This window comes from Asterias amurensis, chromosome 2, assembly GCF_032118995.1.
Source record: "Asterias amurensis chromosome 2, ASM3211899v1".
Taxonomy (NCBI): Eukaryota; Metazoa; Echinodermata; class Asteroidea; order Forcipulatida; family Asteriidae; genus Asterias; species Asterias amurensis.
The window spans coordinates 20,364,982-20,378,097 of record NC_092649.1 but is presented as its reverse complement, the minus strand read 5'-3'; the positions used below and the strand labels follow the sequence as shown (position 1 = coordinate 20,378,097).

At 37.2% G+C, this 13,116-nt stretch overlaps 2 protein-coding genes across 3 annotated transcripts in view; both read right to left on the bottom strand.

The window, feature by feature from the left end:
• Positions 1-92: 92 nt before the first annotated feature.
• Positions 93-2,198, bottom strand: LOC139954178 (dynein light chain Tctex-type 5-like). The gene has a single exon (XM_071953878.1). It carries the CDS (start codon positions 2,000-2,002, stop codon positions 1,253-1,255), a length of 750 nt encoding a protein of 249 aa, XP_071809979.1. The 5' UTR covers positions 2,003-2,198; the 3' UTR covers positions 93-1,252.
• A 1,529-nt stretch (positions 2,199-3,727) lies between these two features.
• LOC139952943 (voltage-dependent calcium channel subunit alpha-2/delta-3-like) overlaps positions 3,728-13,116 on the bottom strand; it is a 130,749-nt gene continuing 121,360 nt past the window's right edge. For both annotated transcript variants that reach the window (XM_071952290.1, XM_071952283.1), the window contains 3 exons: positions 11,209-11,314; positions 9,799-9,994; positions 3,728-9,189 (listed from right to left, as the gene is read on the bottom strand). In XM_071952290.1, coding sequence (XP_071808391.1) covers positions 9,079-9,189; positions 9,799-9,994; positions 11,209-11,314 — 413 coding nt within the window. In that variant the 3' untranslated portion in view covers positions 3,728-9,078. The remainder of the gene's footprint in view (positions 9,190-9,798; positions 9,995-11,208; positions 11,315-13,116) is intronic.

Here is a 13,116-nt window from a genome sequence, read left to right as displayed (position 1 = left end):
TTCGAGGGCATGAGCCTCCCTCCAAATGCCTGTTTACACCACTGTCCTAGTTTAATGTTCTAAAATATAGTATCACAAACTTAGAAGCATGATTAACATGATCATTGATGTTCTTTAATTAAGTCAACGCCTGATCTCTTCCTAAATTAAAATTACTGGTATTAATATTTTAGGCTATAAGAAAAGTATATGATTGTTGTATGACATTGTTATTATATGTTCTTAATCGAAGGTATAATGTTTGATCTGTGTATTAAAAAACCCACTTCCTGTCCGAATAAAGTAGTCTTTAAGGACCTGACTTTCACAGAACTTAGTTCTTTTCGAGGCAATTGATGAAACACGTGTGGATCAATGACGTCACTGCCATGACATAACCACCATTGGGAATTTCTGACAATCTGTTTTACAGCAGTTTTAAACTTAAAGTCACCTGGAAGTGGTATTTTTTCAAAATAAAGCTTTTGTCACTAATATATGTGTTTTGATGAGTTGAATGTGAATAAACAGTTAACTAAGGTTTTAAAAAATCAGTTCTTATGTTAATTACAAATTTAAGAGTAGACCCCGACCCGAGAGGGCGCTGTTCGTGACGTCAATCGAGGCAGACTTTGCCTGTAATGCGTAGAGTAAACACAATTGCAAAGTACATGTACGGACCAAGTCGTGAGTTTGTACGTTTCAAAAAAAAAATTTTTTTTTTTTTTCCGGCAATGCCGACCAGGTGCATTGCTGCTGAATGCAGAAAAACACTTTTTGAAATGTACCAACTCACGACTTGGACGTACATGTACTTTGCACGTGTGTTTACTATACGCATTGCAGGCAAAGTCTGCCTTGAATGACGTCACAAAAGGGGTAGGCGGAGTCAGCCCCCCAAACAACTTTATATATTTTTTAAACATATAAATCGTGACAAACAATTACTAAAACAATTGTTTTATTGTTCGTAAGCATATAATGTACTCTTATGTTTGAAAGAAAAAAAATTATATTTCCAGGTGACTTTAAAGGTTTTAAAGCAAGCTATTTTTTTGTATGATTAGTTACATTGAATAATAAACTTATTTTGTTTTTTATATAAACGGTTTCAAGGCTCTTCAAGGTGTTTTATTTTAGCCTTCGAGAAATATTCTGCTAAGGTCTAAACGTCAGGTCATTCAATGTTTTTTGCATTTACACCATTATCATTGTCCTTATCATAAGTAGTTTGCAACAGCAGTTTGCAAAAGGAGAGTTTACAATAAATAGACTAGTCTAAATATATTCCGTACGTCGTTGCGATGGCGTAAATGTACCCGTTTTGAAATGTAGCCGTGGCATAACAGTCGGTTTCAGTATTCCAAACACAGCGGTTATTAATCATCATCTCAAGTCCTTCAATCTGTCCGACCTGAATCAAGACTACGAGTCGGTAACGTTCATACTGGAGAAGTTTGACTCTTGTTTTAATATCATCTGCTAGTCTCTTCACAATTTCAGGACCTTCTTCAGGTCGATATGTCACTCTAGTGAATTCATCTTCCAAGACTTTAGTCATGATTTCCTCAACCATCTCTGGTTGGAATTTACAGCCTGGTTGAGGATCCATACGAAATGAGTTCTCGTACCGGGGCGGGGCCTCGTCACTCTTGTCGATGAACCGACGGGTGTCCTCGTCCTCTCCGCCCCGTCGAAATCGCCACCACATGGAGGTCGAGATGTCTCGGCCAAAGTATAAAGTATCCTTTCTGGATCTGGTGCTGTTCGAGCTGTCCGGTCGAGCTGGCCGGACTGAGGTCGCCTCCCCACCAGTCCCACGGCCCGACAGAGCGGCCGCTGCAGCCTGGATGGTCGATGTCCACTTGGTTGGTTTGGGTTGCTGCTGTCGTCTGCCGAATGACTTCTCATGGACGTTGCTGCTATCTCTATTAAGTTGGTTTGTCGAGCCGGATACTTGACTCCAAAACGATGACGATCGAGACGACCTGGTCGCAAAGCTGCTCTGAGAGGCTTCTGCCATCCTGTCGAATCTTCAATCCACAACAATTATCTGCCAGACTTCATTTATAAAGTTTGTTGCAAGCTTCTGGCGACTTCAAGAATGCATTTCGTCCTCCCTCTATGATAATATAACCCGGCCTCGTGGCAACCATAGAGACAAGGCTGCAACCAGTGCTGTTGATCTATGGTTTAAAATGCTAGTTTTACGCTTATCATTTTGTATTACGTCTTTGAACACTCAAACAGTGCAAAAACGGCCACCCAATGTTGACAAACCTTGGGCCAGCATCAAATCAAATTGTTTTGTGGCCAAACTTTTGTGAGGATTAGCGATTGCGTACATAGCAATGGCGATTTATTTTGTTTGCAGATGGACTTAAGGTTGACTCTTTGGCGTAGAACTTATCTTCAATGACCTCTCACACATGTCCAGTTCAAATACTGTTGTACCAATACTAGCGTTTAGGTTTACTTTGGGGTCCCCAAAAGTCTTTATTGTGTCGTCGCAATGTTAAACTTCATAATAAGTTTATTCTTCTGTACGTCTATGTACTTCACGACAACCTGTGGGTGGTTGACCAAACACTTTACATTAAAGAAGGGGAGGTTTGTTTACAAAACCAGTTCATACTACTGTTCGTGCATGTTTTCGCAGGACTTGAGCACAGGGCAACTGTTGCGAATTATTCGTCGCGAATTTTGTGGCGTCAAAGTTGAACCGAGATTCACCTGTTTTTCGTGTGACTAGGGATTTGCTTTTGGTGGAATCAAACCGTTCATTTGCATACGGAATTTTTTAAAATGTTCACATGTATGTCTGTCTGATCTTTCCGTCAAGGGAACTCGGCAAACTCCAAGGGGATTTAAACACTAAGCTGGCAACAGCAAATCTCTCTGATACAAACATTGATTTATGATTATGATTTACACAAATCAAGAAATTGTGATTCAGTTACCAGACGACAAAACTTGTTCTGGTAATTGTGGAATCAGCGGTTAGGTTTGTGGGATTCGAACCTACAACCTTGTAATTGCAAGTCAGGCATTCTAAACAAAGGACCTGGGGAGGGTGGGGGGGGGGGGGCTCCGCTGCCAGTTTAGCCACTGGCCGTGACGCCACGGTGCCTTTTAGCAAACAGACGTGTGATATTTACTAAAGGCTTAACGGTCAGTCGTTTTAAATTAATAGGCTAGGCTATAGACCAGAAGTTGGGTTTTTATGCAGGCAGAAAAAACCCAAAAAGGTCTCTGAAAGGTTGCATGAGAATCGGAGAAAGAGGGCCTTCTCATTGTGAATACATTTCTAAAAACCACTTTTTAATTTTCACAATTTTCAAATTCTACAACTCGCTCTTTGACGCCAACACACACGAGAGCAACTTAGCAAGGGTCCATTGCTAAATTGTAGCAAGGTTGTAAAATTGAAAAAAAATGTACCTCGTGTGAATGGAAAACAACTTGCGTAGTGTCCAAGGTCCCTTTTCATTACAACACAGCCACACGCTGGTGGTAATTTGGCCCTTGGAAATAAAGTAGGAACATGTTATCAAGTACAAGGGCTGACCAATTATTCAAGTGGTGTAGGCGAAATTTGTTCAGGCAATTTTATCACATTTTTCAAGGGCAAAAAGTCGGAAGTCGGAATAAAGTAGAAAGACATATTCATGCATGAATAATATTTTTCGATCCAACACAACACATCCGTCACTACTATACATACACAATATCTTATAATAGTGCATTCAAAACTTTTATTGTCTTTTATACACGTTGTATCAGCATATGCCAATAAATTTACAATGTTATTCTGCATAGATTTGTTTCCATTTCAAATGACGCACACAATGATATTTATAGAATTACTTACCTATAAACAACAAATAACTACTTAGTAGGAGACGAGCATATGAAACGGCTATAGCAGCTGAGAAAGTACATTAATTAACAAAGACGGAAATTAAGTCAACAATATCATTCGATATCATGACAATTGTTTTAAGAGGTTTTTTTATGAAAACGTAAATTTAAACGCAACTGATCATTACGGAACATTTACTAGAAACGTAAGTTTTGACGTAATGTAGTAAATACTGTCCCGAGCCAATATGGCTCATCAGGCCGGCGTTTATATTCGGCTGGCTTGGCATTAAAGACAGTGGACACTATTGGTAATTGTCGAAGACCACTCTTCTCACGTGTATCTCAACATATGCATAAAATAACCAACCTGTGAAAATTTGCGCTCAATTGGTCATCGAAGTTGCGAGATAATAATGAAAGAAAAAACACCCTTGACACACGAAGTTGTGTGCTTTCAGACGGTTGATTTCGAGACCTCAAATTCTAAACTTGAGGTCTCGAAATCAAATTCGTGGAAAATTACTTCTTTCTCGAAAACTACGTCACTTCAGAGGGAGCCGTTTCTCACAATGTTTTATACTATCAACCTCTCCCCATTACTCGTTATCAAGTGAGGTTTTATGCTGATAATTATTTTGAGTAATTACCAATAGTGTCCACTGCCTTTAACCACCGAGAACATCTTTGTAATCCCATTGGACAGGACGACAGTCCACCTAAGGTTACTCCCCATGTTCTTACCGGTATCCATTTGTATTTCTGGGTAGAGATAAGCAATCATGATGTAGTGTATTGTTCATGTATTGTATTGTATTATAAGAACACAAGCGTCGAAACTGACCATGCCAGGATTCGAACCAACATTCTGTAAATTACAGAACTGGGTCCAATCGCTAAACCAATCACTCGGCCAACAAATTTAAACGCATTTTTTAAGAGACGTAAATTTAGACGCGATCGAACGTTCATTTCTAAGAGATTGAAATTTAGACGTGATAGAACGTTAATTTAGACGTGATAGATTGTTAATTTAGACGTAATAAAACGTAACTTGTGCATTTGAAGAACGTAAAATAAGTAAAGATCCATCACTTTGTTTGGTGACTGCTTCTAACAAAGTTCATCCAAGTCGTGAATATAAATACGGGTGAAACACACGCACACAAAAAGGGACAAATATTAATAACAGGAATTGTAAAAATGACCCTGTCCACAATACTGATACAATTAGGAATTGATTTCTTCTTTTTGGCTTGTCCACTTTCCCCGTTCAACAGAAAAACTTCTAACATACAAATCATATAATTATTAATAAAACAACATTTTACACCCCATGATCTTTGATGCGATGTAGGTAGTAAACAGTGTCAAAACTAGTTTGTACCGTGTTACATTCCAAGAAAGTAGATTTTTGTAACATTCCATAACAAATATTGATCACGAAATGTTCTCCAATACTCGTTCAATTAGTGAACATAAATTAAAAAGAATGAGACAACTGAAATGTGAATTAATTTTCTTGGTGGAACGGACTGCCTGGAACTGAATGCCATGCACAGTTAATAATAAATACACGCTCTTTACAAGCGGTACCCCACCTTAATATGATTTTAGCATGTTAACTTCATAAAAACTACCCCAATTTCGGTTTGCATTCCAAAACTCCGCTAGCTGGAAGACATTATATAAATAGTTTATAATTAAAAAGCTTTATTATACATATTATTTGTCTGAGAGTTTAAAGATGTGCACTACATACGAATAACAGCTGCTGCTCTTTGTTATGGTAATGATCTAAGGTCAATGGGAAACTTTTGGGACGCTAGGTGGCAGCAGACTTACCAGGTAAAATCCATTGTTCTCGGTAATGTGCGCATGCTCAGAACTACGTAAACAATGGCAGTTTACCTGGTAAGTCTGCTGCCACCTAGCGTTCCAAAGTCACCCATTGAGACATTGTTTAAAGCTGCCTGTATTTCAAATAAAGGTCAAAGTTCAAACAAGAACAATTACATTTTTTTTTTAATGGGAGAAAGGCTACATAATCGTTCCCGAAGCAGCCGTCGATTGCACCAAACTCTTCGTAACTTAGGATTAGTCTTGTACTTCCTTATTAGGATGCATTGAACCAATCCTAAGTTAGGACACTCGTCCTAACATGAGATAGGATTAATCCTAGCGTTTCGTGAAATCGGCTGATATTCTTAACTAAACTACTGAACTTCAGTGTATTAAAAAAAAACACCCCCCATAAAAAAGAGAGAATCAAAACCTACAATAAAAAATTATGAGAAAAGAACAGTTTTTTTCTGCCCCTTAGAAAAACTATGTCTGAAGTGAATTTTGTAATTAGGTCTATAGAAAAAAATACAATAATTTCGAATTTCGAATGAGAATATTTCTTCATGTGATTTGTTTTATGTGTGGATATGTTTTAAGGAGTATCACTCTACAACTATATATACCTGGATAGCGAGAAGCAATTATGGTTAGCAATCTGAAAAAGCACCAGAATCGTGGATTCAAATCTAAACCCCAAAGAAAACCCACATGTGATTTCCTATGCACTAAACATGCTTGCCTTACCCTTAAACAAAATTGAAACACCCTTAAAAAATTGGAACCACTGCAAACAAATAATCTTTATAAACACCCACAATTTGGCATATTAGCAACAACATTAAAATATAAATATTTCTCCCGACCACAGATATGTACAGTAACTGATATTGTCAAAAAGATGACAATTTGAAAACACAAAAGAACAATAACTCTCCTCTCTCTGATTGGCTATCCCTTAGCAACACAAAGGCACACATCCAAAATATACATAACTATCCATCAATCAGCGAGATCTTCAAAGGAACTAGTTTTCTCAAAAGAGAGCTCTTGTTAAAACTTATCTGTGAAGTAACACACCATCAGTATCCATTCCGATTTAAGACTTAACTTAGAAACATCATTTCGTCTGCTCAGAACTGTACAGTCATTAGTGCAATATGTATGGGTTTGATAAAATTGCTTTTGCATATACTTTGGAGCCCCTCCATTTTGGTTATTGATCATGAGTGGTTTTCAATGTATTTGCTTGGCAAAAGGAAACATTGTATTTTCTAAATGAAAACAAAAAATTTGATTTTGATTTATTTAGTTCCATTTTATGACCTTTTGATCATTAGGAGTATAAAATTGCAATTACTGACAATATAGAACTGACCGACGATTCATCCTTATTAATTGTTTTTTTGAAAAGTTCAACCCCGAACCTAGTGCAAAGAGAAAAAAAAAAAAAAAATAACAAGTATTTGTTATTTGCAAAACAGCTATTCTTAGAGACAGCAAAGCAAAATCTCACTTGAATTGCCACAAATTAAAAGGTTCACCCATTAATGTGTAATCTTCACTCAGAACTGTAATCCACTCGAAATTTTTGCTTGAAAATTTGAAATTTTATCAAAAGTTAAAAGGGCTGTGTCCTCATGATCTACTCAAAATCAATTTCAGAGGAATTTGCAAACACTTTTGAAACAATAATTAAGTAAGATTAATATTGTTTACATCCTTAACACACCAAACAAAACTCTTCCTGCACATTCACAACAGCTCATCTCACATAACAACTTTCTGTACAAATCACAATTTTGATAGAAAACAAGTTTCTGATTTTACAGTGCCCAATATTTTCAAAAGCTTGAAGTTAACAAGAGAGGGCGGTATTTTGGCTAACAGGAATGCAATTGAAGTAAATGTGCCATTTGCTTCCATACAAAATTGTAACCACAATTGTGAATATATAAAACAAGGAGTAGGAGTATATAAGATTTATGATAAATGGCGAAAAGTGCACTAATTACCATCAAAATCACGCTGTGCTTTTACCCGAATTCAAGCCGTCAAATATTTGCTTTATAAAATCACAAACTGTTGGTGATTACTTTAAGTGTTGCCTTCACCAAGTTCCTTTCACTTTTCTTGTCTGTTAATTGAAAGTTTTTATATTTAAGAAAGCTATATGACCGAAAATGTATTTAAAGAGCGTGATTTCGACCCTGTAAGCCATGGACGTTTTGTAAGATACATTAATGCATACACGTGTGGACAAAGCTCCACACATATAGTTAGGGTTATAAACCCCTCAATCATGCTCCCCTATTGATCTAAAATAAGGGAATCACTGAGTAGGCGATGAGGTCTGAAAATGCAATTTAAAACCGGCAGGGTTGTGGCCATGCAATGAAGGACTATGCTGAAGTGTACCAAACTTTTAGTGCAAACCTTATATGTCATTCAACTTAGCCAGGATTTGATTGAAGGGTATTCAAGTTTGCTGGAACTTTTAAAACCGGGTGTCCAAATTGTTCACAAACAATACATTTACATTTGTGTGATGGATAAGACATGGTGTCCAAAATGAAAACATGGTGTTCAAAAGACACCCAGACACCCCTTTGGCTGACACTATGATTCAACCAGTGGCAATGAAGGCCTATCTTGCTGGAGGTGATCGGGACTTAGGTACAGCAATCATGAATGTTCACGACCATGGACCAGCCCAGCAATCATGAATATGCATGACCTGTAATCAGGTACAACAGGTACAGCTATATATTCATGAACATTCATGACTCTTGGACCATGTGGCAGGTACAGCAATCATGAATATTCATGACCTGTAACCATGTGGCAGGTGTACAGCAATCATGAATATTCATTAACGTGTGTAGCTGTCTTCCACACAATCACATCCCAGACTTCATGATATTTGAATCCCAAGCGTCACACCAAGAAGTTGAAATCTCTGTCCACACAGAATATTAAAAAAAAAGTCCAACCTCAGTAAAAACAACGAAAACTAGTCGAGTCACGACACACATTAAGAAACCTGGGCTCAATTTCATGGCTCTGCATGCTTACCGCTTACAATTACCATTCACCACTTACAGGGCAAGCGCAAAATTTCTGCGGAAGCTGTAAGTGAAGAATGCCTATGTAATGTGGAGTAGGCCCGGGTCAAAATTCCCTGTTAACCTGTGAAATACGCTTGACCTAAGCGCAGAATACCCTGCTTCCGCAAGCGCCAATTAGTTGCTTGCCGTAAGCAGAGCCATGATATTAAACCCTGAAGACATTGGATACAAATACACCGCACTCCAACAAATCCAGAAGGCCAGCCTTCCTTGTTTGATTGCTTTTTTAGTTTACTGTACAAATCTTTGGTCACTAGAGGGCCTACTGTCATGATCTTAGTGATGCTTGTGTGAGGATTGCTTTTAGTAGCAGCATGAGTAGCATCCAACTCATGGACGGTCTAAGCCATGTTCCTCGACCACAATCAGTGGAATTTTCCTGTTGAATTAAAAACGAAAATTTAGATTTAAGAGATGGAACAAATGTTTGAAAATTAACATAAAAAATTGAGGTATTTGAAACTTTGCATGGAGTATAATTAGGTGAGATTTTGGAAATCTATTTGAGTAGTGTTGGGACTGAACACAACCAGAAGTTGACAACCACCGGTTCTTCCAGGCAACTGCCAGTTCTTTGTTAGAACCAACCATACTCAAAAGAGATTTACACTCGGTGCTACCATAATAATTGTAAAAAGCTCCCTTATAATAGACTTTGACTGAGGAATTGGTGAGGTATCAATGTTTGCGGTAACACCATATGTATATCTACTTTGATGGGTAGATTTTGTTCTTTGAGAGCTAAGTCTTGCTTTTTATTCTACTGCTGTAAAGTAGATTTTAGAACACAAGAGACTGCTTGGTTCTGAAAAGAACTGTCTTGCTACTTAACTAGTCATATAACCTTGGCGGAAGGTAGAAACTCAGCTGGGGACCTACTTTCCCTAAGTGGGTATAGGGAACTTCTCTTTATTTACTTCACTGCTGCTGAATAAGTTCTTAAAAGCTCCCTTCTCATAAAATCTGGTTCCCAGACTCCTCAACTTACCAAATCATGCTCCGAGTGGCATGATTCCGGTCGCCTACGATGCGTTTGTGTTCGTAACCTTTCACACCACTCGACGGAATTGTAGACAACCTTAGTAGGTTGCAAATTGATAGGGTCCGTGACCACACATTCACAGTCTGAATCCACCACTAGTAAGATCAGATTACTGTGAGGAACGTTGTGAATACTGTAAGATCTGAAAAGATAAACAAAAAATAATAAAAATAACAATAACCGTATTTGTAACGTGCCTTTTGCAAAATTAACAGAAAGTTATTAAAGGGAAGGTATACACTTGGTAATCACTCTTCAAATAATAAAAAAAACTTTCTGTTAGAAGCCTACAGCAGATTTAAACCCATTATACACTTTCGGTAAACAGTGTTGTCCAAGTCCCACACTTCGTGTATCACAACTTATATATAAAATAACAATCCTGTGGAAATTTAGGCTCAATCTGACATCGGAGTCGGGAGAAAATAACGGGAAAACCCACTCCTGTTTTCGCGCGTTTCTTCATGTCATGACATGTGTTTATAACAAATCCGTAATTTTCGCTAACGAGAATTTATATTGTTTTACCGTTTTCTCAAAAAGTAAAGCATTTCATGGAATAATATTTCATGAGAAGTCTTTCACCATTACCTCCTGTAAACCCTGTAAATTATGTGTAAATCTGTGAACTCTGTTTTTTTTTCTGAACCGAAAGGGTCCAATGGCTTTAAATTGTATAAAGCGTCTTGAGAAACATTTCTCTTCGCAGTGACGTGGTTATGTAAAAAAGATATCAGTTTTTGTACCAAAATCTGAGAAGCATTACTGTCAGTAAGGCTTCTCAGATTGTGTTTTCCTATTTGCGATTATTCTTTGCCCCAGATTTTAGGCGACATCTCAAAAATGAACCACCTTTTGAAATGAAATTTTCACATGATAGTTTTATTACATAGATTGGACAATATAGGATTTGAGGCATTACAATGATTATAAGATATAGAAGAGTTTGCGGTAACACCATGTAATAACAATCTCTAAATGAGTTGGGGTGGTTCTGAAAAGAACCGTTGGGTTAACTCAAACCGTAAAAAAAAGAAGAAAAAAAAAAAAAAGAGTTAACCCAACGGTTCTTTTCAGAACCACCCCAACTCATTTAGAGATTGTTATTACATGGTGTTACCGCAAACTCTTCTATATCTTATTTCCACCATGAAAAGTTTTAAATCCTACTTAATGATTATAGCCAAGAACCAGGCCTCGTTGGGATTAAACCACTAGTTTAAATCCTCTTCACCCGGATTGGTTCCCTTATTTAAACATCGACTACTAATAATTTAAACAAACTATTTCATGACCAAATATTCCCCTAAACTCTTGCCAAAACCATTTGAAGAATGATTTGTCATTTTTACTTACTTCCGACAATACTGGCACTGAACGTAGCCATCTTTTGGAAGTCTCTCACTCTGTGCGATGAAGTACAACATTTCCTGATCACATGGTTCGTAAATCACCTCTTCAGCTGTAAACAACAACCAAATAGAGGTTTTAAAACTTTATTTTGTCCCTATATTTGGTTCCTACTCACACATGTATCTGGATGTTAGATAAAACTCTAGGCATAAGCTAATATATAGTATCAGATCCTAGAAGGTACTAAACAACAATCATAAAGAAGCTGTAGTACAAAATGTTTACAAGAATAACAAAAACAAAGGTTGATAAAACACTAATGTGGGCAACGAGCATGGATTGTATATAAATAAGCAAAGTATCGGATCCTAGGATTAAGGGAAATGTTACTTAGACAGTATTAGGCCTACCTAACAATAAAGAATACCAGAGAAATAACACAGAAGAATGAACAATGACAAATAAACTAAATAATTATTCAATAAAGCTAGTTAATCGAACATTGTTGCTATTTAACACTGTTTTCCTTAGGACAGGTGTAGCACCCTCATGAATAATGATGGAAAACATTGTCACTAATAATTACTGGAAAATTTGATTGGGGACGAGGGGTTACAGACCCCGCCCCCCCCAGGACCCCTTACGGGGTTTGTTAGCAATGGAACTATTTTACACACAATCTTCAATGCAATTTATCCTTGTGAGGATTCAAATTCAGGATAACGAAGCAAGAAATATGCTTTCGCTTTAAAACACTCAAACAAATTTCAATTCAAAATTACAAAGAAAGAAATATGGAATCACAAACAAGTTATCAAGAAACAAATGGGTAACAGCTGCAGTTGGGTGGAAGCAGGGGAGTTACAGACCCCCTCCCCCCCCCCAAAGGTCCCCTGACATAGTACACTGCTGAAAGCTTAGCAATGACAATTATTGCCAGGATAAACAGTCAACCAATGTTCAATCAAATGGCAATGCAAGAGTACAAATTACATGTAGAACAAGTTATCAAGTTATTAAGTTATCATCAAAATGCAATTGTGTAAGATCTACAGTTTTTTACAGAAATATGGCCACATATTGGTTATCACAGCCCAACATGGGTACACTCTGCTAATGACCAATGCATTTCTCAGTACTAGTGTGACTGAAACATTCAAATTCAAAAAATTCAAAAGTTCAATGTCAAGTTAAACAATATGTGAAATATAATTTTCATGAAAAGATTCAAACAAATGACAATTCACGAGTACAAAGAACAAGAGATCAAGTTATCAAAATGCACTTGGGTACGAACTGCAGTTTTGTACAGAAATATGGTCACATATTGATGTCACAGGCCAACATAAGTACACTTGGCAATGACAAACGTTTACACATAATCATCAATGCATTTCTCTGTAGCGAGATTGAGACATTCAAATTCAATCATTTTTTGACAAGATAAACAAAGAATGAGATATGAATTTCATGAAAAGATTCAAATAAAAATGCAATTCAAAAGTACAAACAAATAAATAAATATGGAATTACAATCAAATTATCAAAATGCAATTGGGTAACAGCTCTGCAGTTTTTACAGAAATATGGTCACTATATATATCTATACATATTAAAATGAGTAGGGGAGATGGCCAACTTCGTTCCCAGGGGTGATCGATCTCGCCGCGCCATTTTTTCCCAGCATGCCTTGCTCCAAAATATCAAAATATAAGGGATATTACAATTAGTCCTGTGGTTGATCCGTTCTGTGTTGGGAGCGCACACACTGGATGCGCTGTGTAATAAAGTCATAAACTTGCCATGGGGTTCAGTGTTGCGTGACAAAAAAAAGTTAATACGTATGTCTTTATACGCACGCGTTTCGGCGTATAGAGCCTTTTGGAGACGCACAGCGTTTCAAATTTTGCG

Coding starts and splice junctions, on each gene's coding strand:
- LOC139954178 (XM_071953878.1), bottom strand. CDS start 2,002: ATGGCAGAAGCCTCTCAGAGCAGCTTTGCGACCAGGTCGTCTCGATCG.